This window comes from Tinamus guttatus, unplaced genomic scaffold, assembly GCF_059628265.1.
Source record: "Tinamus guttatus ecotype Peru unplaced genomic scaffold, ASM5962826v1 Tinamus_guttatus_pri_ptg000470l, whole genome shotgun sequence".
NCBI lineage: Eukaryota > Metazoa > Chordata > Aves > Tinamiformes > Tinamidae > Tinamus > Tinamus guttatus.
Window position 1 is genome coordinate 3,251,787 of NW_028289004.1, and position 27,320 is coordinate 3,279,106.

Sequence of the window (27,320 nt, forward strand, 5' to 3'; positions counted from 1 at the left end):
TCAAGGACCAGAGCCTGCTATGTTTCATAAACTATGCGGATGTCATATTTTAGTTAAAGAATAGAGGAGGAGGAGACAATCAGAATTGTTCTGTGCAACTGGAATTTTATTATATATATAAATAACAACGAGAGACTGAGGAATTTTGAGACTTCCTACTTGCTGACCTTGCCGTAGGACCCACTGAGTCCCACAGCAGATTAAGGATGAGGTCTCACGTTGACACAAAATGCACAGGGTCCTTTCAGAGATTGCCCACCAGCAGCAGATACAGGCTCAGTCATCCTGAGGCAGAAGGCAGATTAGTCACATTCAGAGTCAAAGTGGGTTCTGACGTTTTCCTCTTTTTCTTGTGAAACTGTTGCTCTTATCTAAACGTTATAGACATCTATACCTAAAGAAAGTGGACAGAGGATAAAGCGGAGAGGAAGGGTGGGAGAGAGAAAAAAAGAATTAAAATATGACAGACATTTTGCAAGCACTGTCAGAGGGCAATTTACTTTTTTCCTACGGTTGGCAAGTTGATCAGAATCTGTATGATACGCATTTTCAAAGCCAAGTGATTCACAGTATAGAGATTTCATGCTTCGTATCAGAGATTGCAGCCACAGTAATAGCGCAATGGCCATCTTGTTTGCTCTGGAGATCTTCATGCCTGAAGTTGAGCTGTACGCAAACATGAAAAGAAAGAACTCTTCCCAGCAACAAAATACCAATGACAGTTGTGTGTAATAAATTAACTTTCGTAAACAGAATTCTTTCTATTCCTGTTAACTGTATTTTCTTCCTGATCTTGCTTACTCTACAGTGAAGCTAGGGCAATAGGACTTAAACAAGCAGAAATAGTAAAATAGAGAACCTGGACAGAATGAAAATGAGATATGCAGCCTTCATGGAAAAATAGACTCACGCAGCTCCCACGCAATTCATGAGCACAACAGCTGGATAAAATTAAAACTTAGTTCTTCCACATTGGAATGTGATTTGAGCTGTAGTTTGCATATAACCATTGACAACAAAATGCAATAATGTAGGTGCAATGCTGCTGTTTCTTTTTTTTCCTCTTAAAAAAACAAACACAAATATATTGCTGCCTGTCTCCATCCCAAGGCGATTTTTTTGAGGGCTGACTATTTAACCACTTAATTCAAAGATCCATTTCCTGTAGCAAATCTTTATGAGGAAAATATCACTGTATTTCTTTTAGCCAGATTCAGCTAGGAGCATTGCCAACATATTAAATACAGTGTGACTCGTGGGACTGATCTCATATGGTGTAAACAAACACATCTTTTCAAAGACCACAGCAGTGCTCTCCAACCTTTGGGATCATTGAAATCCAACAAAACATCTGGACTTAAGCATGGGGTTGAATAACTAGCTTTGAATGCAAGCAGAAGCAACAAACTGCCACCCCCACAGACCAGCTGAAAACTGATACTGAATTGAACTTTTCACCACCCGGCTCCTCCAGGTCAAAAGCTTAGTGGTTTCACTTATGTAGCTCCTCTAGAAAGAGCATGAGGCAAAGCAAGCAAATTTCAAAAGCACTTGGGTTCACAACCAGGTTAACTCTTTTAAAAGACAGCCAGTAAAACGGCACCCGAGGCAGCAGCTGTTAAAGGGATGTTCCTCAGAACTTGCTGTTCACGTGACCGACGCTCTGAGGTTTTGGACAACTTTAGTATAAACCTTCCTGACGAGCTTTTCTTCCTCTTCATTAAGAGGAAACCTGCTTTAAAGCGGGTGCTGAAGTCTCAAAGAATGAATAAAGGGCTGACAAAAGTTATACCCACTGAGTAAAATATGTTGAAAGAAAAAAGAAGGGGGAGAGTGATTTAGAGATGGCTGTTTCTGATGAACCTTGACACTTTGTACAGTGTCCCACAAATAAACAAGAGATCAATATTTACTTACTGGCTCCATCTTAATTTACCACAAGCACAATATTTTAGTGACCTACCGTATCTTTACTCTGAGCAAGACTACTCTTCCCTTCTTTGTGCGTGTGGGGGTGTGTGTTTTTGCATTATGAGGTTGTTTTAAAAAATATTAAGAGATCACTCTCATACTTAAAACCTTTTTATTTATACATCTGAAGGACAACAAATGTCCTCAGTAAGTCAGCCACCTTTGCCCTTGTGAGAACTAACTAGGGAGATTAAAAATACATTAACAGAAACACAACACTAGAGTGTAGTTCCGCTTCTGAAGTTGACCGTGTAAGAGTGAAATGCTTACTCAACAGTTATGTGCATTGCATCATATCTGCATAATATCTGTTCCTGCTGATGATGCATGGAGGGGGGAAAAAAAAACAAAACACTCGTGCAGTTTTCTAAATTCGGGCTGTATTTAAATAGCTGGTAGTTGGGACTGGGGAAGTAAACTGAACACTGCACACAAAAGTAGTGAGGAGTTCCTACAAAAGTAGGTCTTCTGAGAGAAAGAAATTCTTCATCATAATGCAAAAATGATGTAAAGAGGAGCAAGCAGGAAAAAAAAAGTTCAGAAAAAGATATCCCATATCAACAGATGACAGAGCACACATCACTGGATGTTTTACTAAACTATGTCCAGTTACAATAGTGAGCACTCATATGCCTCAAATACATAGCAAGCTTTGTCCCATTATCTTGAACTCCCTTTAAAAAGTTGGGAGAGCTTTCTGCTTTTCTAGAAACTGCAGCTGTCAGGGGCCTTCTCAGTGGCCGAGTCAGGAGCACAAGGGGAGCCTCAGCTCTGTTCAGCGCTGCGTCCGGCTCCTCCGGCTCCGCTTCCCGCTCATGGGCCGTGCTGCTCGTGAGAGGGGAGCACAGGCTGCACCGGCGCAGGCTTTAGGATGAGGCTGCACCTGGTGCCACCAAAGCCTGAGAGGAACAAGACCGCAGCAGCACAAAGAGGTTCCTCTCCCCTCCTCTCACCTGTCCAGGTGCGAGAGGTGACAAGGGACAAAGAGCTCTTTGGGGAAAGAGGCAGCAGTGGCAAGCTGAGAAAAGCAACCCTTTAACCAGGTGTGGCTAAAAAGGAGTTGGGAACCACTGCAGGAGACCTGGATACTTACCGGTAATCTAAAGATGAAGAACTTAGATTAGCAGTGTTTAGGAGAAAGCATTTTCTTGGCAAGTACTAAACAGAATAAAATTATCACCCCTCTTCCCCAATAAGTCATAAATCCAAGGAAGATATCTGCAAGTTTAACTTGCAAATATCCAGTTTTTCCAGGCTATTTTGATGCTGTAGCCACATATCACTATCAGTACTCTTTATCTTTTACCTGCTTGATGGAAAGTGATTTGGTGTTCTACTTCTGAGCTCACTCCTTATTTGAAACCGTGGGGACTTCTACAGGCTTGTCACCATCTGCATCACCCTGGAGGAGGAAAAAAATAGACACAAAACCTCAAATGAGGCAATCCATCATTAATGTTTTTGCTAGAACAGAAACGCTCTTGAAAAGGGAAAACAAAGTTCCTGCGAAACCAAATGCTTGATGAGACTAATTCAGTAAGATACACTTGAATATGATCATTTCCCGAAGTGTTTCTAAATTTCAGACTTCCTGCAGTTAGCTCCAAAATTAAAGAATTTAAAAGAACAAGTAGTTCAACAGAAATGCTTTAATTGACTCATTTTTGCCTGCACTAATGGCAGAAGATGAATTCCCACAGATTAGTTGCCATTTTGCATTCTTTGAATTCTGTGTTGATGTATACAATGGCCCTCTTTTACCACATACCCTTTGAAAGCGTGTTCTCACACTTCCTCTGAAATAAATGATAGAAATCAAAGAATGAAGAAAGGCTTGTTAGAGCATCTGGTCCATTTATTTGCCAAGGATACGACAACAAACAGTCATTTGATTACAGTCTTAAATAGATATCAATACAAAAAAAAAAAAAAAAAAGCAAACTTAGATGGGCACATACATGGTGAGGGGACTGCAACACAAGACATACAAAGACAGGTTGGCAGATCCCGATCTGTTCAGCCTGGAGAGGACAGGACAAAGGGGACATGCAGGTGCTCTATACAGCTATTTAATGAGTTTTTATGTCTTTGACAGCGCCAGGCTCCTCTCAGAGGAACAGCACAGCAAAAGGACATGAGGCAGAGAACACTACTGCAGCACAAGAAATTTGTTATAAACAAGATAAAAAAAAAAAAAAAAAACATATGCTCAAACCCTGAAATCATCCTCAGCCAAGATCCAGGGAGGCATTCATCAAAGAACACTTTACTTAAAGACTTTCTCACAAGGTTTAACATCCTGCAACTACATTACAAAACTTAAATGTACTTAAGGTGCAAACATCTCAACTATTTATTCATATTCCAAATATGTGTAGCAAGAGCTTTAAAAAGTAACTCTTTCCTCAAGGTAAAGCCATTCTGTTTTCCTCACAATTCCAGACAGTGAACCCTTAAGTGACATCATATCTACAAAGTATACTCATTTCAAAGTAACAATCTACTCTCCAGCACAGGAACTTGTAACTTATGACATTTTACAACTTGACTCATAAAGGCTGATCTCAGGGGTTACAGAGTTCTGAACAGCCGAACTAAAAATGAATTGTTCATAAAAGTTCTATGTTTTTCCACTTGTCTGCTTTTGTTGAAAAAAATGAATTACTAGAGCCTTTTTTTTTTTTGATCCTGAGAGAAAAGAAAACAAAAAACTATTAAAACATATGGGAAAATGGAGGTCTTGCTCTGTTTCTTTGTTTTTGTGAGAATAGGAGGTCTCACAGAGCTTATCTTCACTAATGGGCTGAATTCAAGTCTTTCCACTTCCTGGCTCACCACAACCACTTCCTAATATAAGCAATGGCCAGAAGAGTTTATGCGCCAAGCACTAACCCAGGAGAAGCAGCAGCATTTTGCATTCTTCCATATCTGACAGCTTCAATGGAAAAGATAAGAAACCTCCATAAGCACACTCCATAAGTCACTTGTAAAGTATTGAATAAACTGGTATTGGGATAAAAAAAAATCCCAATTACCAATAAATTGGTAATGGAATTAAAAAAAATCATTTTTTGAAATTAAAAAGAATATTGGAATCAATAGGACTGTAAACAATGGATTCTGTAAGTCTTTTGTAATGATTGCTGTGAAAGTACTCCTTTCATCCAGAAGGAAATCCCCATAAACAACCTGGCCTTATGTTAAAAAAAGAGTTGTTTTTTTCCCTCACATCGCAGCATTAGAGTCCAGTCTGAGGTCAAAGTCAATTTCAGTTTCGACTGTCACCTCTGAAAATGTCGTGCAGATGTCCAGGCCATTTTATACCTGCTCCGAACCTTAGAAATCCTTCCTTACTTAATCGTTACTTATCTAATCTTGAGGATTAGATGCATATCTTTTATGGTTATGGAAAATTCCTAAAAAGTAGAGTCTGGCCATTAGCGAGGAAAAAAAAAAATCATCTGCAGAAGGAAAACAAAGCATTTAGGCTCCCAGATTAATATTTTACTCTTCTCTTGGGTCTCTTCTATTTGCAACATATTGCTTAGAATAATGATAATATCACTGCTTTATCTTATTTGCTCTTTCCCAGATAATCAACAACAGTTACTCTTCATCTTCTTAGTTGGGCTTGTACTCGAAGCAGTTTTAAAATGTTAACTCAGTGTGTTTTAGACTGTACTAAAGAAAAACAGAAACTTTTCTTTCATAAAATGGTAGATTATTTCTTTTCCAACTTTATGACATATATATATTCACCATAGCTCAAACTGTGGATCCAATCCAAAAATGTTCATTTTTTTTTTTTACACAAGTTTCACTCTTTGTTGATCTTACTGCCAAGCAGCAACAGGAAAGGGCACGACAGTAAGCAGTATTTTCTGTCAGCAGTGGATATTTATCATTTAGTAATGGAGTCAGATGACCAACTTCTGCCTGTCCGTTGAGCAGCTACTGAAGACAAGTCTAACTGCACTTACAGCAAACAGAATCACCCTCGGCTGCGTATGCTCTGTTTTAAGAGATACTCAAAACTCCAGGGACTTGCAGCTGTCCTCCCAAAGCACAGTTCAGGCTCCCTGTGGTGACAAGCTGTGACGCTCCCTGTGAAGCTGAGCAGTCCAGACGCTGCAGTTTCCACCTTGGGGAAGCCGCCTTCGGACAGGCAAACTCCAGCCGCGCAGTTTCCTGCGCGGGAAACGAGCGCCAAAGCGACGCGGTCTTTGCACTTGGAGCAGCCTGGCACTGGCCCACGCTTCATGAACTGTCCCCAGCTTCGGTCGGCTAAAAACATCCTCATCCAGCATTCGTACATCACACACAGTTTCTATCAGCAGACCAGGCTGGGATGAAAAATAAGCAGCAAGGTGCAACAGCTTCCCTCGTACCTCTCAAGCCGTCTAAGCAGCTTGAGGAGATCGGGCAACAGGCAACGAGGAAATCAGCTCTAAAATCCTGCTGCAGACTGGAGCAAAAGGAGACAGAGCACTAACAGGAAGAAAGGCACCAGAGCTGAAGAGAAGGGTTCTCAAAGCTCCAGTGCTGCACACTGTAGGGGGTGCTGGGTGCAGAAAGCTCCGGCTTTTTACATGTTGGCCCCTTCACTAAAAACCATGAGGACCAATTCAGTATCAGCTGCTAAAGAGAAGATGGAGAAAAGAGCACAAGAGGGAAAGAGTATCTAAAATAGATGAAAATATAACAAACTCGGAGCGGCAGAAAGGCAGAACAAGGAGAAGAGGAGTGCAGAAAATTGCTTTTGTGGGTTTTCTGTACCTTTTAGCTGACTGGCTGACCTGGCCTTAGGCTACTTGGCGTCATAACACAGGCTCTTGTCACTTGAAGATGAAGCCACCATAGTGCTGGAGCCAAGTCTCGCGTCAACTCAGGGCGGTGGGACAACCCGACGGCCCAATGCAGCAGTACAAACGACCAAAGGATCTCAACAAGCAGCAGAAAGGGAAGGGCAAAAAGCTGCCCTCCATGAAAATAAACATCTGACAAGCAGGAACTCACGCTGAAAAACAGGGCCTGCTCTTTACAAAACTTGCAGATGGCCTGTATTAAATTGTTGCTCTGAAACACTGATTTTTAAGCAGTCTTCCATAAAGAAACTATAATCCTTTGAGGGGAGGAAAAAAAAAAGTCTACAGTCCTTGAAGTTATGGTAGTGCACAAAAATCCTCTGGCAACTTTGCTTAGTCCAGCCCTTTGTCCCAAGAGCAGATACTAAAGCTGACAAATGGCCAGTATTAAGCAGAGACCATCTGAAAAAAAAGATGCAATTCACCAGCTGGGATCCTCAACTAGTAACAAGTTTTTATAGGCAATGGAAGGCCAAGCTACAAGAAGGGAAAAAAAATATTGAGAAAGGAAGTATTATACAGAACCACAGAATGGTTGAGGCTGGAAGGGACCTCTACAGATCATCCAGTCTAACCCCCCTGCTCCAGCAGGGACACCTAGAGCATGTGGCACAGGGTGGCATCCAGGCGGTTTTGGAAGATCTCCAGAGAAGGAGACCCCAAAGCCTCTCTGGGCAGCCTGTTCCAGGGCTCTGTCACCCTCACAGGAAAGAAGTCCTTACTCATAAGGAGGTGGAACTTACTGTGTTTCAGCTTGTACCCGTTACCCCTTGACCTGTTGTTGGCCACCACGGAGAAGAACCTGGCCCCATCCTCCCTACATTCACCCCTCAGGTACTTGGAACATGTTAATCATATCTCCTCTCAGTCTTCTCCAAACTAAACAGGCCCAGCTCGCTTAGTCTTTCCTCATACAATAGATGCTCCAGTCCCTTAATCATCTTTGTGGCTCTACGCTGGACCCTCTCTAGAAGCTCAATGCCCCTCTTGTATTGGGGAACCAGAACTGCACCCAATACTCCAAGGGCGGCCTCACCAGAGCTGAGCAGAAGGCGAGGATCACCTCCCACAGCCTGCTGGCAACGCTCCTCCTCATGCAGGCCAGGATCCCATTGGCCTTCTTGCCCCCAATGGCACATTGCTGCCTCATGGTTAACCTGTTGTCAACCAGGACTACCAGATGCCTCTCTGCGGAGCTGCTTTCCAGCAGGTCAACCCCTAATCTGTAGTGGTACCTGGGGTTATTCCTGCCCAGGTGTAGGACCCTGCACTTGTCCTGGTTGAACCTCATGAGGTTCCTCTCTGCGCAACTCTCCATCCTGTCCAGGTCTCTCTGAAGCCCTCGGCCCCCGGGAAGCCCACAGCCCTTGGGAGTGTTGGCCACTCTTCCCAGTTAGGTGTCATCCCCAAACTTGCGGAGGTTGCACTCTCTCTTCTTCCAAGTCACTGATGAACAAGCCAAAGAGCACCGGGCCCAGTACTGACCCTTGTGGGACACCACTGGCCACAGGCCTCCAACAAGACTCGGCCCCATTTATCACCACCCTCTGGGCTCTGCCACCCAGCCAGTCCTCAATCCACTTCACTGTGCACTCGTCCAGTCCACACTGCTGGAGCTACAGGAACATACATGAAATAGGTATAAGGGGGCACTGCAGACGGACGACAAAGACTAGTTGAAGCCAATGCAGGGTGATAACCTTCAGAATTGGAAAACTCAGTAACAAAAGCTTGATGCCACCTAAGGCTACTCAAAAGGATTTCAAACTACATATTCTAAAAGCTGTCTGAAAACAGAAGATGATATGAGTCTCTGCAAATTTTGCAACTGAAATTAAGATAAACGAGGTTTGCTGGACACATTTTTCACTTCATTTCTAATGTCACTTCCCTGTCCTTTACCCCCAAGATTTACAACTTGATAATATAAATATCAACAGCAATACTGCTGAGTTTTGTGGAAATAATCCTGGGGAGCAAAGATCATTTGAACGCTCATTTTCTCTTAGGATTCTCATGTAGCTTTACTGGACAGGCAACTTTCATGTTGACAAGCAGCCCCTTCAGCAAACTAGCTTCAGGGTACCAAACACCATACTGTAAACAGTGTACTCAAACCTGCCAGCCTGGCTTTCTCCAGAGAGAGCCTCCGGCGTGTCAGCTGCTACAGCTGCTTATGGCAGAAAGTCCTGGAATTCACCTCTTTTGGCAAACTTTGATTTCAGCTGATATGACCTCAATTTGGCACAGCTTTTTGCTTCATAAAATCTTTGAAAACTAACGTAATATGTCTATTTAAGTGATATATTCCTGCACAAACATCACATTAAGCACAGCTGTGATACCTATGACTATCAAACACATTACAAGCAGTAAAACAAACTAATACAAGCCAAGAAGAGCCACCCATATAATGTTTGGATCTTTGCATGACTTCTTTGTGTAGCAACATAAGAATGCTAGAGTGAACGTCATGAAAACAAAAACACACAGTAACATTTTTTGCTTTGGTATAGCTTCTTGAAATGGGTTACATGTGCTAAAACTCCAGAATAATATATATATCTTCTTTCACCAGTTTTGGAATCTATCTGTATGTAGTAAGGCATGACAGTAAGGAATGAATATAGAGGAGAGAGAAAAAAAAAGAGAGATTCTTTCACTGGGTTGTCAAATTAAGGCAGAAATCCCAGATCTATCCTAGAAAAACTCTGCCAGTTTTGGTACATTATAGTTAGGAGTATTTTCTTTTCTTTGACATTTCTGTATCAGTAAAAGTTCTATTTTTATGCAGCTTACATTACTGCCAACATGTTTTGTTTCGTTGGCCTAGATTCATGAAACCAGGCTAAGCCAATCAGTAGTATGAACAGAAAACACTTTTTTATTTCCTAGTTATACACACTGAAAGTGTTTTGGGGCTTTTTTCTTTAGGGTAGACTTGACCCGTCATCTCAAGTTTAAGTTGCATCTGTGCTTTTAGGTATTCAAAAATGCAGAGGTCCTCATTATCAAGTGTGTTTGACCACATCCTGCTAGCACATCACTACACCATCTTTAAAAACCAAACTTTTCACCTCTATGCTTAATATAGTTCACCAAAGGTGGACAATAAGAAATTTGAGAGCAGACTCTTTTGTCCTTAGAAATACTTCTCAGACCACATTCTAGTGACTTTGAAAACACGTGACTTTTTTACTGCTGACCTGCCATTCAGCTTCTCTAAGAGTCATAGAGACAACAACCTCTCCAACAAAAAAAAAGCAATGAGGCTGCACCCTCAACTGCTTAGAGACCTTTGAGCACCTGAAAGAGAGGCGATTTCGTCTGAGGTGTGTCACACTTCAGGTATGGGGTTTCTGCATCTTGTCAAGAAGATCTTGTCATTCATCAAGTTAACTAGCAACAGTGACCACTACGAATACATGATCAATTAGCTAGATTTTAGGAGAACACTATTCAAGGATGCTTCACACTCCTATGCAACTAACATTTTCCTTTTGGCACCTAAGGGGTGTAATTTAAAGATTCTGCAAGGAGGAAGAGGAAGAAGTGTGTTTACATAGCAGGCTCTGCAATTTTTTTGTGTGGTCTGTTTTTTTGCTGAGGTAGCAAGTGCTTGAATAAACCTTACTAAGAGATGAAAGCTTCAAAGTTTTTTGCTTCCAATAACAACTGTGTGTTTCCTTTCAAAAGGCTAGAACACATAATAAAATAAAAAGCTCAGCTAGTTTTTATCGATATCGTCGGTCTGTATTTCTGAAATCTTTTAACGCTGCCTACTTTTTTGTGGTATTTTTGACAGTTTAGGTTTTAGAAAATGTACGATTACCTGCCTAAACTTTGTTTATCCAAAGTGTTACACATGTTTGTTTTACCGAAGCATCCCAGGCCCAACACCGAGCGAGGAGCCCCCGACGAGTCTCCAGCAACGTCCAACCGCCGCCCGCTCCCGTCAGACTTGGCAAGCGACGGGATGAGCGCGCCCTGCTCCGACACAGGAGCACCCAGACCTACCTATGGAACAAGATCCCACACCTGCGGTCTGTCCAGATGAAACTGCCTCTCTAAAACACATCCTTTCTCACTGGCCATATCCCTTATTTCTTCAGCCTCCATGCAGCAGGCACCTTTTTTCCAGTCAGACAGGGCTCCCGGTTCCCAACGATCCAGAGCAGCACTGCTAAAGCTGGACCATGCTGCCAGGTTGGCAGGAGTTGTTACAAGTTCTTAGCTTAGGTCGACCACGAGATCCACAGGGAATATTAAAAGGTCCTCCTGGGATCAAATTTATTTTCAAATCACCTGTTAGTTTTGACATGCTATTTTAAAGAACTAATCTGTAAAATAAGAGAAAGGCAGTAGCCTTCTGTTAAGGCAACAGAAGACACTTGTTTTAATCATCAAAACAAGCACAACTGCTTAGAAATCTGGAATGAAAGATGCAGTGAGTCTAGAAATAAACTTGAAACAGCAGAAGCTTTAAAGTTACACACCTGAACTTTTGTCTCTTTACATAACTGTTAAAAAATTTCCTAACAATGGTTCAACCCTACAGGCTCTCCCTCCCATGCATGCTGAATCAGTCGCAGGTTTCCTAGCTCTACCTAATTCTTTGGTCTCTCACACTCTGCTTTTCTGAGCCATCAACACGTCTTTCGCCACAGTCAAGCTGCTCATCTGCAGCTACAGGGAGAGCCTAATTCTGTGGAATAATGAAAGAATCTAGCTGATAAACAAAATACCATTAAGAGAAGTAACTCGAGCAGTTTGAAGCATGTTATGAATTACGGTCAAAATATTTTATAATGTAATTATTCATTAAAACAGTTACCATTTCTTCAAAAGCCAATGCTAATCTCCAACTAATATCATTAATGAGTGATATTGCACTAATTCTGAAACTGGTAGCATTTTAAAGAAGGCAAAAATGCATCTGGAGCAGCAAATAGGAGTCTCCTTTCCATTTTTTTTTTCTTCTAGGAAGTGAATATTTATAAGTATTTGCTTTAGTATAATGGTGTCACTATGAACACTAGCGGTGTCACTAATTGGACACTACTATTCAGTCTTAACACCTAGTATTTTAGTATTTTAGAGAAATAAAGAATCCTAGCTATACACAACTGAAGTCGTAGAACTCACTACTGTTATTTATTATACTCGATCAACTCAAACTAAAAGGCAAAGTCTCAATTTAGTGCAAAACAGTAACAGAGTCGTTTTTCTCCCCATTCCCCTCCCTCCCTTCTTTTTTCCCTTGTGGAGCGATACCACATCGGTCTTTGGCTTCCTGTGCATTTCTGTTATTCTTTGAGCTGTTGGTTTCACTCTTGCTTTAAGCCCTGAAGCCCTTCACTTCAAGTCCTCCTCAAGACAGGACTTTGTGGTATGGTCAAATCTCTCGCAAAGATGGAGGGCACTTTGTTGTTGTTGCTGAGTATTCTTTAACCTCCACACGTTTAATTTGTTTTCAGATGAAAAAATCTCAAGTATATTAATCCGTATATAAAATACTTGTCTTTATACTGCTTCAGCACAGAGAAATAAATAAATGAATATGCTTAGATACTACTACAAAAGCTACCTCAAAACCAAGGATAAACTTATTCACGTACACTGAATAACAAGACTTGCATAGAGTGCAACTACTACTCTCAACTATAAATCAGCTATAAATCAGCTCATTTGTCACTAGAGATATTGAGATTTAGATTAACTAAAGGCACATGTGCCCTCAAACGTAAGTATTATATAAAAGTGGGCACTAGGAGAGCTAGAGAAAATGCTTCAGTTCTCTGAAGATGAAACTGTACCCTCCAAAATGATCTGATGCTCTGTAGGGGGAGCAGGGAAAGAAAACTATTCTGTTCTGAAACTAAAAATAAGCATGCAGACATTTACTTAGTTGTATTAGCAACATTAATTCAGAGCCCCAGCCCTTGCCAAACTCTCTAATACAAAACCACCGGGTTAGCACCTTGCTCTATTATCAAATGAAGTCATCTCTAAAGCAAAAAAAACAAGGTGCTTGCGTAGCACAAAATGGTAATGCCAGGCAAAAATAGTGACTTGTAGAATGAAAATAAAAATGAGTGTTATTTGAACTAAGAAAGTGTCTATCTGAACACTCCTTTAGCCTCTCCTGCAACAGTCAAGCTCTTGAGAGAAATGCTGAACAAGTGGAAATGAAAAATCAGCAATTTCTGACTGTCTTCAGTAGTTCTTCACCAGGACACAGGTTCAAAGATGACTCAAACCATTTTTTTTCTTTTAATTGGTACGTTGCTAGATGAGAATGGATTAGATATATATATTTTTAATTGGGTTGTAAATATGAAGCCATACAGCTTGTCATCCATGACTAAATTCCTAAGAGCTGTATATTCCTATAAAGTGCTAATTCTTACGATTGGATAGTAATGTTTACATAATTACATCATCACTCTACAGCAAATGTTCCTGAACACTCACCCACCAAAAAAGAAAAAAAAAAGAAAGAAACAAAAGAAAAGAAAGGAAAAGAAAAAAGTAAGCAGAAGGTGAACAAATGAGAAACGAGATTTTTTTTTTACCATATTCAAAGATGAGATACATAGAATGAAAAATTGCCACCATTTTGGACTTTTAAGATGGAATCTATCAAATTTAATAAGTATTTTTTTAAATGTAGGGTTCACAGGGGGAAAAAAAAGCTTTTACCAGAGTAAAAAATTATTACTTAATATAGATATGCCTCACCTGCACATGTCATGGGTGCCGACACATTTTCTTGTGATTCAGAAATCAAGCCCCCCATACTTCTTACCTTATCACTTTTTTTCACAGATTTCTTCTTTTTAGGATTATCCTTCCAGAGAGATTCTACAGCAATATATCCCTGTAGACTCCAGTCATACAGATGCATACCAGCAACCTTAGAAACAAAAGGTATTAAAAGACATGAATTTAATAAGCATCTGAGAAAGATTGTCTTGCTCATTGTTCAAGTGGAAGAGATTTCCAGAGCTCAGATCTTTAGCAGGGATGTTTTAGGGAGACACACATGCTGTTCAAGCTCAGGGTGTACAGCATTAGTAAGCATCTGGAAAGAAACAAAAATGTCACACAGAGAAGTAGAAAAGTTACCTGCTTTAGCAACCTGCTAAAATATGCTCAAATAACACATTAAAGTATATTTGTATAAAAACGGGTGGATAGAGGATGCTGCATGAAAAGAATTCTGTATTTCATAATATTCATTCTGCAGATTTAACATATTTACCTTTTTTTTTTTTTCTTAATTTGACCTTACTGCCATTATAGAAATTTTATTTTGTTACTACTTTGCAATTTTACATTTTCAGCACTTGGACAAAACAGTGAGGGTACTTCTTGGCTTGTTTGCTGCTCAGAAGCGAGACCCAATCTGGGCAAGCACACGTGACACTCCCTCCTAAGTTCCTCCCATCTCCAACACCTTGCTGCTCAGAGATTCCCTGAGCCACAGGAGGTTTCTGCGCAATAACTCCCAATGTGCTTCTCTCATATGGAGCTGAGCCTCCCCATGAGCCCCTGTATTCCTTAGCATCCACAACATCCTGTGTCAAGGAGTTGCACAGCTGGGCATATATCCTGGGATGAGTGGGCACGTATCCTGGGATGAGTCACTTGCCTCGGTTGGCCAGAACACACGGGCCTTGGCTTGTTGTGTAGAGCTGCAATGGATGTGTTTGCAGGCAGAGAGCGGGTGACACCTTTGCACAAGGCAAGCAGACAGACCCCCAGCCTTGCACTGTTCCTTTAGTGCTGCATCACATGTTAGGAAGAGTGCAAATACAAAACCGGCTGTTCAGAGACCGCAGCAGGGACAGCTCTGCCACTGGGGACTCACGATCAAAGAGGTGGTTTGCCCCACACAGGTGGCAATTCCTGTGCGATGAGAAAGCCCGTGCTAGGCAAGCTGCATGTTTCAGAGTCAAGAGAAACATTCGCAAGAAATTTTGATAACTATCCAGTGGTTACATATCCCCTAGCGAGCACAACAGTGCAGCCACGTGTTAGAAACAGTCAGGCAGTCAGGTATTTTCTAGCTCTTTTCTTCTTTTTTTTTTTTCTGCATAGACTGGAGAAGTTTAAGACTATTGATGTATGGGCCCAATTGGCAGCAGTACCAGTTTCAGCCAGGCAAAGTGACAGGAAGGATAATAGATAGAAACAGTTCATTCAAATTGTTCAAAGTACTCATTTGAACAGTCATACAAAGACTTTGTTTGAAAAGTGGCAAGTTTTTCCATGCTGCCGTCCAGAATTCCTAAATCTGGGGACAGCTTTGGGCTATAGCACTTTCCAGTTTGTCTGCGTTACATGATCTAAACGACGCCCTGTGCCCGGCGCAGCACTGCGAGGTAGTTTGAATGCTAACATTTGACCAAACAAGTTCAAAAGTCACACGGACCAGCTGTCAACAGGCATCCTGGAGGAGCTGCGGGTGACCCCAGCCACAGAGCCCACCGAGCCCAGCAGGCAGCACCAACCACTCACGGCACCGGGCCGGCCGCCGTGCGACCTGCAGGCTGAGGCTGCCAGGAGCCACTTCCCCGTGCGCCAGCCGGGAGGACCCCGGAGCAGAGCCCCAGCCGGCACGTCCTCATCAATGCTGTGTGCTGAGAAGCCAAACTGAGGCTCCGCCGGCTTTTCTGCCTCCGCATGGGCATCCCTAGCAAAGCAGAGCACAATTTCACAAGCGCTTCATTCTGTGGCAGAGGGGGCCGCACAACCCCAGCTCCCTCTCCACATCTCCTGGCTCTCCGTTGCACTAGAGCAGCTGTGAGTGCACCGCGTGCGACGCTCAACTAGGCAAGGAAAGATGCAGAGGTCAAAAATGACCACATAATTTAGTTTGCTGGAATAAAGGAATATTTGCTGGAATAAGGAGATACACTTATGCAGTAGGATGTTTTTTTCCTCTTTCCAAGAAGCAAGTAGGGATAAAAGACATGATGTTTGAGGAAATTTGAGAAGTAAAAATAAAAATATGACTCACAAGTCTTCTAAAGAGATCATTTTAACTAACGTAAAAATGGAAAGTTTGTCCAGACATGAGAAGCCGCGGTTAATGTAAAACCTTTTCACATACATCATGGTTAAGTGGAAAGCAATACAGTTTCAAAACACTAGTTAAAGTTCCACTAAAACAAAATAAACAACATTTTATCAAATCAAGTTCCCTTAGACATATATGGCCTGATCATTTGCTAAAGTTTATACAAATGAAATTGATAGCAGCAGTGCAGCAGTAAATTCCTTACAAATTTGTGCTCTATCAGAATGACTATGGGAAGGGGTGCCCCACACACTTCTTTGTTCTCCAGTTAGAGAATCAGTTTCTGAAAACTACATATGAGCTACAGTGAGCTGTGCTACTGTAAGTGTAGTTAGCAAACCATGCATTTTAGTTAAAGGAAAAAAGGTCTCCTCCCAGGTAGATGCATTCTGTATTGTATCTCAGCTGCAAATACATTTTGCTGGGTTAAATTCCAAACTCTGCAATGTAAAGTCATTAATAAGGGTACTACGGAGAAGATACCTTAAAGGAATATAAAGCATGGCCGAATTCAAACTTTGCCAGCTGAGGGGAACTATACGATGGCAAAAGGAAAGATAGTGATGAAATGCTCAAATGTGGAAGAAAAACAATGAGAGCAAAACATAAGGAAAAACTTACGTCCCAAAATCTGTTCTATCAACATGGCTTGTAAGCTTCAAACTCCATTTCTTTTTAGGCTTACAGAAACTTTTTGAATTGCCTATGAAACATTTCAAAATAATAACTGGAGAAGAAAATGCTTCTAAATACAGATTAAAAACAGAAAAAAAGTAATCTCCCTATGCTTATTTTTTTTCCTTTTTAAGGGAAAAAAGGGGGCAACAGAGAGAACAGGGGAATCAATAACAAAAAAAAACACTGAGTACATCACTCTCCATAGAGGCTTTCCAACTCTTAGATCTAGCATCCTGACCAAGTCAACAGAACTAAACCTACCCCAATCAAGTTTCAGGCTCCGTGTTTCGCACCAAATCTTTTGTTATAGTCAGACTAAGAACTGTGAATTGATCAAAGTGAAAGCATGCACTTCAAAGTCCTGGTAAAACAAACGAGGTATTGTGAAGCTATTAGTACAAAATCCGTAGTTAATGCTGAACTGAGTTTCTTTTAAAAATGTATAATCAGTTTGAACACTATTCAATCACTTCCTCCTTCCTCTGTTCAGAAGATAATAAGAATTTCAATACAGAGAATACAGAAAAGTCTAAGCTCTTAAACACTGATGCTTTTTCCTGCCACTTGCAAAATTTTCACTCACTGAAGACAGTCAACATAATTATTTGTATTTAGAGTATCTAAATCTTGGAATCATTGAAAAGATCCCAGGCAAGTTCAAGGTATCACCTTACAGAGTATCTCTGATATACTGAAATATGTACGCTGTGGGTGGTCAAAGTGCTGGATTTGAAGAAGAATTTGGTGGACATCAGAGAATGTGGCAGCAAGGCTGAGTACACAGAGGGTATATGAGCTGAGATCCGTACGGCACTTGCCTGGTCTTGTAGTTCCTTCTTTCACAGGAATTTCACCTAAGCAACTCTAAGTTTCTATGTTCCTTATATATCTCTGAAACACAAATGCATGAATAGGAAAGGTGTCCAATGAGCGGCTGAACTCTAAGCTCAGAATGGGCTAAATCCAGAATGTATGTACTACTTTTTTAAAAAATTGTATCCAACAAAAGGCATAAAACTTCATTCAGAATATTTATCTCAAAATGGAGTTTCTATGATTTCTCCATAGAATCTTTTTCTCTCTCTTTTCTTTTAAAACCCTCCCCAACCTCGTTTTCATACACTCTCAAGATATTTCAAGCATCTTTAACATTGTAACTTACCACGTAAACTGTACTTGCTAATCATGTTTATGTTAATTTACAATTATTGGAGTTTAAAGACTAAGAAAGGAATTCATATTCCTCAAAATGAAGACTCTCCTATGGGTGTCAAAAGCAAAATGAAGTCACTGAAAGAAATGGAGCATCTGGCCAGCATTGTTTAGACTGCATGTCCTTTGATAAAATAATCAACAATTTTACTTTGTTAAGTTCCAGTCACGCAGACAAGACTTTTATAAAAATGGATTATCTATTAATTTCAAGGTATGAAAAGATAATTTATGAAGTAAAAAGCACTTATCCAAAGAAGAAACATCATCACTGACCTTTGCAATAGCAACAGCTTGCTGTGGATAATACAGGGAGGCACCAATCCCCATGAAACCTGCAGGATACACCACCTTCTTTATTTTTGAACCTGTTTCACAAGAGAAAATACATAGTTGGAATATACATTAGTTGAGACAACTGAATAGCCCTACCCAACTTTTATTTATAATATTTTATTTATCAACACTATTTTACTAAATTTAGTTCAGCATATTTTCTGTTTAGGCCTCCTCATTTCTTAAGAAACATGATAAACTGAGCAATGTTTTTTTTTTTTCCTTGGGAAAATATTTATATTAGCACCTTTCCATACTGAAAATTACCTTACAACTATTTTTGCTGTGGCAGCACACAAGTAAATTCAGCACTGAATAATGAAGTCACAGTTAAGAAATACTGAATGAAACTCTATCAACTGATGCTTTTTTTCTAAACTGAAAGGCCAAGCTCAGGCAAGAAGGGTTAGGTTAACCTTCTTTTGAGAAATCAAGCAGAAGCAAGAGAAGTTTCACACCAAGGAGAACACTTTATAAGTTATGACTCACAAATACTGATTCTTCCACAGCTGCTCTTATGAAGAAGTTTTTGTGAGTCAATGTAACAATTTGCAAAGAATTTTTAAGTACTTTTCAACTAGGATACTTACAATCATGCTGAGTGCCTATTGCTTAATCGCCAAACGAGTTTTGAATTCGTTAATCTATTTCAATCAAATCTCTATTCAATAATAGAAGTTAAAAAAATTAAAAGCCTTAAGGAAAAAAAATCAAGGGGGAAAAAAAAAGCAAACTCATCATAGCTGGTCACAGATATGTATGTATGCTGTCTGCCAGTGAGAACTTGCAGTACTAATTCAGTTATAGGGTATGTTTCAATTTATCCCATCGGAAAAGGAATGGAGAAGGAAGCAGGCACAGCAAAAAAAGCAAGCAGTAACAGAATAAAAGGGAAATAGGTCGTAAGACATGGAAGAGATATGCAGGTGGCAGGATTTAGTGGTTCCGCTGGAACTTGGAGCACGGTTTGTTCTATATGCAAAGATATATTTACTTCCAATACAGAGATTCTTAATTCTGAAGAGGAAAAGCACATTAGAAGTATGTAGCATTTCCCCAAATATATTCCCATGATGAGATGAGAAACTGCTAATGGTAAACTGGAGCGACTTTCATAAAGCGATGTTGCCAATCTCATGAAGAGTATACCAATTCCAGCCAGCTCTAAGGAAGCTCCGGAAAGGGGAGTTTCACTGCATCTTTACAGACACATAAATGACCTTTTTGTTTGTTTAATTTCTAGAAATGGAAGAATTCTCCTTAGTGATGGTTTATCAGAGCATAACTACAGTATCACTTTAGGAATTATTTTAAAAGATGAATGGAGTATTGCCTTCCAGGAGCCTGTTACCTGCTGGAGATATACATCTGACAGGAGGTTAGGAATATCCCCCAATCCATTCCAGTGCAAGGCAACCAGGTTAAAATAAATTACTTTCAACAGTATTTTAAAATCAACGTTCATGGCTTGAGTCTGAATACAATACTTCCTACGTAGTGAGCAGTAATATCTTCAAATGCTACAGTTAAACCTGGAAGAAATTATTTATCTGTGCTTTCCAGGAGGGCATTTCAGATTTCCTGTTTGCTCAACATATCTGGAGTCCAGTAAGGTACGTTTTTACCCAAAGCGAGTTTTCGTTAGTATTTAAATTCTACATTTTTTTTCTTGTGTTACTGTATTAAGAATGTCTCACTATAAACACAAAGTATATTTCTATAACTTATCATTCTTTAAAACACACATTTCTGTCAAAGCATCACAAAATACATCTGTATTTATACAGTATCCAAAGTTCCCAAGTCAAGTATTTTGGCTGGAGATTACATGTGCAGCAGGTCTGCACCTGGACACATAATACTTTCAAGTACCTTGTATACACAACAAATCGTACATGTATCATAGTTTAAGAATCTCTCTAACCATAATTTCTTTCTCCCATTATCAGCAGTGACATATGTGATCGAGAACTTCAGCAACTATAAAGATTTTTAGTCTAAAAAAGTCATTTCCTACTTTTGTTACAACTGAAAAAGATCCAAGATTAGATTCTAGTCACAAATACAGGTTCATAATCAATAGTGAATGGATATTATGCATATATGGATATTAGGTGGAGTTCCTTTATAATGGGATGAGCACTACAGAAACACACTTGGAACAGTTAAGTCAGATCTCATGTCTCTCAGTTAAAAATAGGATCCCCTCCAAAGAAGAAAAAAATCCCACAGAGAAGTGATTTACCCCAAATCATGACACAACCAGTTCAATGGCTTCCCACTTACCTCTAGCAAGAAACAATCCAACAATTCCAGCAAAACCAACCACACCAAGCCTTGGATAAAATCCAGGAGGGGGATTTTGGAGAAATTCACAGCTCTCTGAAAAGAAGTCAGAACACAGTGCATTAATGTAATGTGAAAGTGTTTTTGTGATAAGGAGCCATCAATACATGCTGGCAATTATTACAAGACACAAAGAGTTATCAAAACACATTTAACTATCATGCACATCTTAGAACTGCTGGCATAAAATTCAAAGCCTTTGAGATCTTCTCTAGTGACACATGAATGAAACTGAACATCGTATTGTATTTACCAATTTTCATAGAAGATTTGTCTTCACTTCTGTTTTGTTTTGCTCTTTTGCATCTCTCTCATATCTTTTTCAAGTTGGGGATAAAAGCCTTTACAAAATGGATTATTATGCTTATATGTTAAGAAGAATTAGTTTTGATGCAACCTTACAAAGAAATGACAGAACAAAACAAAGACACAGCAGAAAACAAAGATGCCCTCAGACGGAGGCTGATGGGGGAATAACCTTCCATAAACAGCAGGTCAAAAGACTGTTAAACTGAGGGAAAATATAATTAAAGCTCAGGATCTGAAATGAGTTCCAAAGAGGTAGCTGTTAGCATCCATACTCAGTCTTGAGGAGCTAAAATATGAAAGGATGCTTTCAGAACAAAAATAGGCAAAATTATTTTGAATAAACTCAAAATATTTAGGAGATCCAAGGAGGTAAACCAAAACAATAAAGTTAAACTTAGCAAAAATAAGACCCAACTCTATAAACAGAAAACAAACATTGCAGGAAGGTTCAGTTACAGGTCTGGGTCAAGCAAATACTATTGCATTATGTTTCTTCTTGGCTGGGAATAAATGGTGAGACTTCTTCACATCTGTCATTCTTAATGGCACTGGATGCATAGAGCTGCACCCATAGACTCAGGGCTAAGATCTGAATTATGTGTCATAGTGGTCCACAAAGGAGCTGTGCACAGAATATCAGCCTTACATGCATGAAATACGAAATGTGGAATGATGCTTAATGGGATTCCTTTTAACATAAGCGAATATGCCTTTTAGTTGCTTGTAAAGAAAACTGAAAAACTGATTTACCTTTACCACGCTCAACAGCTTTTTCTAACTTTGGCATAGCTTTAGCATAAAGATCCTAAAGAAAAAACAAAAAAAGAAACAGTAAATAGATATCAACTAAGGAAAAATACTAGCTACCAAACTGTCACTGAACAAATGAAGAGAAATATTTTTAGCTTCCTAGAAAAAAAAAAAGGTTAATTTGCCTATAATGCATTTTTGTTTGTGTCTGTTAAAAAAAAATATTTTTCTTTTCAAACTAGGAAATAAATCTGGGCATTGTTTTATTCTAATACACAAAACCAACAAAGAAACTAAGGAAAACAGAACCATTTTGCAGTTCCACTCAGCATACCAAGATTATTTCCCTTTATTTCCGCCTCCTCCCTTCACTTGCAGGTTTAGGCCCACTCAACACTATATTCTGCATAACATACAGCATTTTCTCAAGGTAGTCTTTGAACAGAGACCAAATCTAGTCTCCCCAAATTATTATCTCAGATTTCTCTGTATATGTACATACTGCAAAAAATCTTGAGTTAAGGTGGCAAAGGAAGAAAATACAGAACTAATAAACTCATTTCTAGCACTTCAGAGGGACATGACTCACTTCAAAAACTGATAAATCTCCCTTCCAAGAGACAGTATCTCACGCCACCCCAATGGCATTTTTGAGATGATTTAGGAAAAAAAAAAAGCGCATACAGTGTCCAAAACAATTAATCAAAGAGGCACTACAGCAACTCCAGGAGTTATCTTTAAGTTTTTGGACTGACAGTAAGTAGGGAATATAAGGAAGTGGTTGGGGGCAGAAAAATCACACTGCCTTTTATCAAAGTTGAAATAAATCTCAATAGGAGCAACAGTTCTAGTTATGCAAAGACAGTTTATTCTTTGGGCAGACTGCACAAAACTATCCATCAATTAGAAAACAAATTCCTAAACATATATGTCCTGATGTTAAAGAACAGAATCTTGATATCACTTGAGCTACATCTACGGGGAATTAAAAGCATTTTTTAGGCTACTATGCAGAGATAGGATCTTTAGAAGAACTTTCATTTCCTTATTAGCAGTAGGGACTTGCAAAAGTTTGTCACATACACAAAAAAAAGTTATCATGTGACAAAAAAAACGTAACACTAAATGAGTGACCATATTAAAAGCCAGTGCAAAGAGGAACACACTCTAAATATCCAGACACACTCTAAAAATCCAGAGACTAAGTCTGACATTCTGAACTGACACAAAACACTCATATCTACTTCTCTGTTTTGAATTTGCTTTCTATTAGAATTAAGCAATTAATTTTGAAAAAGAAGGTATATACATGTAGCCAATTCTAATTTCAATATCCTGTGTTATGGCTTTTAATTTGAAAGACAACGGAGACAGACACCTAAAATGTTATCTTAAAATTAGCCAGGGGAAAGAAAAAAAAACACATAGTCTCTGACTACAGTTAAACAAGCAAGATGACCCAAACCATGAAGTTTACATGCCCATGTCACAAAATGAGTCAGAGAATCACTGCAATGAAATGATCTGTTGTCTGACTAGAAGAGCTCATCTTACACAAATCACTACCATGTCGATAAGAATAAGGCAAATAAAGTAACAAGCCCAACAGGTAACTGGTGTCTTCTCAAATTTCACTCCCAATCACAGTGACAGTTACGAGAGGTAACCAACAGCACATCAGCATCTGAAGAGTTCGGACCACTAGTGATAGTGCAGAACAAACTCTTCCCATGCAAACCTCTTCCCTTCTGAGGAGCCCCTTAGAAACACGTAACCAGACTGCAAGCGGCCCTGGAAACTGCTTCAGGGAGACGCAGGTGCTATTAACAGTTACCACCACAATGCAGAATGAAAGGCAGGAAGCACAGCCCTGAGCACAACATCTTCACATTAGGAAGAGCAGTCTGCAGGCCAAAAACAAGATTCACAGCAGCCAGATGATGGGGTGGAGAATGACACAAAGGTGCCAAGAACAGACCAGAGGAAAGAAGCCATCCACCCTTCTGCTCTTTCAGGCCTAGGAATCTACACAGGAATTACAGAGAACATGTATTTCTGATTCACATTTAAGACTATGTCCACAACATTCCTTTAAAAAAAAAATACATACCAATCCATGTTCCTTTCAGAAAACAGGAGTAAGCACATTTTTAAAAGCTAAGACTACCTGATCAGGTATTTCATGTGATATTCTCCCCAGTACAGCAGAGTTAAAAGCCTCAAGAGTCACTGGGTCAGAGGAGAGCAACGGCACAGCTCTGTGACCTGGTAACAAGAGTTTCAACCTAGATCACAAAGACCTTGCCTTTCCTCTATGCTCCAGAGACTATTTCTGTATTTAATGACTGGTTACACTACTATAAATATGCTACCTAATAAAATACAATAAAGACTTCAGGGATGAGGCCTCTGCACAGTGATGCTCTCTCTGAAGATCAGAGAATCATGTTCCTTCCCTGAACCTTCTGGTTCAGCAAATACCAGTTTATTTTCTACACAGTTGTGCCCCATCACAGCTGCAGTGAGGACCACTGATTCTTGCTGCCTCAAAATACACCACTCTTATTTTATGGCAATCCCTTTGAATGTGCAAAATGCAAAAATACTTTGCTGCTACCTAAACATCCTTATAAATCTGAATCCTTTCAAGTAATTCAAGTAAAGTAATTCTTTCTTTTCAATTCAGGAATGTTTTAATTCTCTATCTAGAAACAAAATCCTGGCTCAACCCATATCACCAAATGACCACCACATTTAACACAAAACTATTGTACCTGACACCAGGCTGTGTATGGCTCCATAAGATGCCGCAAATGTGAAACCCCTTCTTCCAGTTGGGTTTGTGGCTGTTCCACATATTTAGTCTCACGAGCTGGAGAGGAGTAGAGTGACAGCTGTGAATATTAGCAAACAAGAGGTTAAAAACAAGTATGTAATGATGCATATAGGTCTTCAGGGCAATAGGTCTCTAAACAGAGAACACGACGCTTACTACCTAAATAAAGCATAATAAAAATACAAGTACAGCTGTGAGACAACTATCAAGAGCAAAGTTTAATTACACATTATGATCAAGATGACTTCTAATTGCTAAGCAATTCATCCAAAGTAGCTGCTATATGTTCTAAATCACGGGTTATAAATTAATGTTAAACTAGTTTCATAAGAACTCAAGACATAATTGCAAGAAATGTTTTTAGTCTTAATCAGCACTTCTGGTTCCCACCTAACACATTAAATGTACTAGAACTTTGAAATCACAATCAATTGTTTCTTATACTTGCACAAGCCATTATCAGAGAGTCTTAGTAGTTACCTAACCAAGGTAACATCCAGTACAAATGTGGCCATTTTTTACTGAACTACATCCCAGCCCTTTTGCTTGTTTAATTGTACTGCCTCCCAGGGCTGCAGTCATTAACCAACTGTCACGAAGCAACTGAGAGCATTAACAACCCCAAAAGGATGATATCAGCAAACAGGAACTGTAACAGCCACCTAAGAAACAATGGACATCTTCACACAATAAATACTAAAACATCTTATTTGGGGCATGACACACAATGTATTTATTGCAATTACCTGAGCACATTTAAGATTGTAGTACTCCATTAATTAAAATAACAATAATAATAATAAGTACGTATTATTGAAGTGGAATAGAAAAAAATAGATAAACAAAGACCATTGATTAAAATTGATTTTATCCTAAACTAGTGTTCAGTATAAATTTTATACTGTATTTTGCAGTATAGTGTAAACTAATGTTGATACTGAGGCAACATATTGTTATTTCAAAGTGCACTCTTTTCAAGGTAAACTGGTAACAATTATCTATGATAGTAAAAAAAGTTGTTAATCTTAATCAAAGATACACTGATGTGAACATAAAAATAATTTGACAACTTCCACAGTTGGATTCCCACAATATTTTATAAAAAAACAATTTTAAGTCTAATTTCTCTAGGAAATCTGGCTACCTTTGGCACTCATAATCACAACCAGTTGCCCTCTTAAGAACTTTTTATCTTGTTAGACAAGCTCCCAGTCAAGTCCGACACCTGGCGAGAAGCCTCAGAGAGAATCCAACTTCCCTGCGCGGGATGAGGCTGTAGAGCCGCCCTGGGCACGCGAGGGGAGGTGGCCGGCGCTCCGCGGCTGCACGCGGCGCTGCGCAAGCTGCCCGCAAGCCCATCTCTCACCACGGGTGCAAGCCAGGCTGCTGCCTCACCACCGACTCACGCGGGGCACGCAAAGACCCAAGCTAAACTTCCTCCTCCGGGGTGCAGCTAGTACTGTTCCTACACTACGCAAGTGAGTTGCTCATGCAGGTATATCTGAAAGACTTAAGTCTGCAGAAAAATACGCTTTATATTTGCATGAAAGAATGGGTTAAAAATCAGGGTTAAAATTGGGCTAAAATAATTTTAAAATAGTCATGAATTCCCACAGCTATAGGGCTGTATTTAGTTACGAACTACAAAATACGTCTCTCTGATGTTTGCATCTGTTAAAAGTCTGCGCAACAATACTAGTAAGGAATTACAGTGAAGTTTGAGAGGGGACAGGGTATTTTAGAGTTGCAGTAGCAAGATAGCCAAGATAGCTGAAATATCTTAATGAAAGAGTGACAGGTTTAAAATATCATTACTTTTCATACATGTTGCTACTTGGGTCCTAATGCTGCAGAACAAGGAAAATTGACGTAATTCTGTGTGGAGGCAATGTAGCCTGTAGGTTATAATAGTTTAAGTCTTACCAGCCAAGGAATTTTAGTTTTGAACCACAGAATAAATTACTGCACTTTTAATGCACTTAAAAATGCACTTTTAGAAATAGCCTCTGCTTTTGCTGTTTCACTTGAGACCAAAAATGAAATTTTAACAGAACTAGACAACAGTATTTGTCATAAAAACACACGACATTATCTGCATAAGAAGCAAAGAAGATATTTCTGTGGATCTGAAACATGATTTCAAGCAAACCTATGAAGGTGAAAAGAATTTCTGAAAGAACAGAAAGCTTTAATGTATGAAAAAGATGTTGCATGTGAGCAGGCCTAACACTGTCAAGCAGAGGTCATCAAATGCAATTACCACATTGATTTTTCTGTTATTGTAAATACAGAACCCAGTTTAAACACAAGTATACAAAGGTAAGATGTACCCAAACACATTTGCTCTTCAAAATATATTTGGTCTTTCAGAACTCTGCAAATATTTCTTCATTGGAAGAACAACACTGGGCTCTAACCATACTTACATCATCAATTTTCAGCAACTCCTTTTTGGAAGTTTCATTCTCTGAAGAGGAAGCATAAACCTGGAGGGAGAGCAAGCCCAGGCTGACAGGGGTGGCCCCCAGCCGGATTACCTAGAAACATGATGAGAGGACAAGTAAGTTACAAGTCCAAACAAGAGAGAACCATGTTTCAATACATCCCAGACAGACAATATTTATGCTCCAGTAGTAGGTGATAAAATAAGCTGATTTGAAGCCTGGAGAAAAGAAAGACAGCAGCACTCAACCTAACAATCTTGAGTGCTCAAATGATAGCACACATTTTTTTTTCAGAAGAAAACAAACCAGAAAGCTCAAGACTTTCGTAAAAGTCCGCAATGTATTTATTTTATGCAGCTAATAAAAAAAAAAACAGCATCTTATTTCTAGTTGTTGTCTATTCGAGACATAGAGGAGGGAAAAAAAAAGACCTACAGTTGAAAGTATCAGCACATAATCAGTGGTTTCTAAAACTTTTAGGACTGACT

General features: G+C 39.6%; 1 protein-coding gene across 2 annotated transcripts in view; it reads right to left on the bottom strand.

Annotated features, from left to right (window-relative positions):
• Positions 1 to 344: 344 nt before the first annotated feature.
• The window catches only part of APOO (apolipoprotein O), a 30,975-nt gene continuing 3,999 nt past the window's right edge, over positions 345 to 27,320 (bottom strand). For both annotated transcript variants that reach the window (XM_088532763.1, XM_088532764.1), the window contains exons 2-9: positions 26,815 to 26,925; positions 24,327 to 24,446; positions 21,553 to 21,607; positions 20,434 to 20,529; positions 18,088 to 18,179; positions 13,645 to 13,752; positions 3,278 to 3,373; positions 345 to 394 (exon numbers count right to left, since the gene is read on the bottom strand). In XM_088532763.1, coding sequence (XP_088388889.1) covers positions 3,317 to 3,373; positions 13,645 to 13,752; positions 18,088 to 18,179; positions 20,434 to 20,529; positions 21,553 to 21,607; positions 24,327 to 24,446; positions 26,815 to 26,925 — 639 coding nt within the window. In that variant the 3' untranslated portion in view covers positions 345 to 394; positions 3,278 to 3,316. The remainder of the gene's footprint in view (positions 395 to 3,277; positions 3,374 to 13,644; positions 13,753 to 18,087; positions 18,180 to 20,433; positions 20,530 to 21,552; positions 21,608 to 24,326; positions 24,447 to 26,814; positions 26,926 to 27,320) is intronic.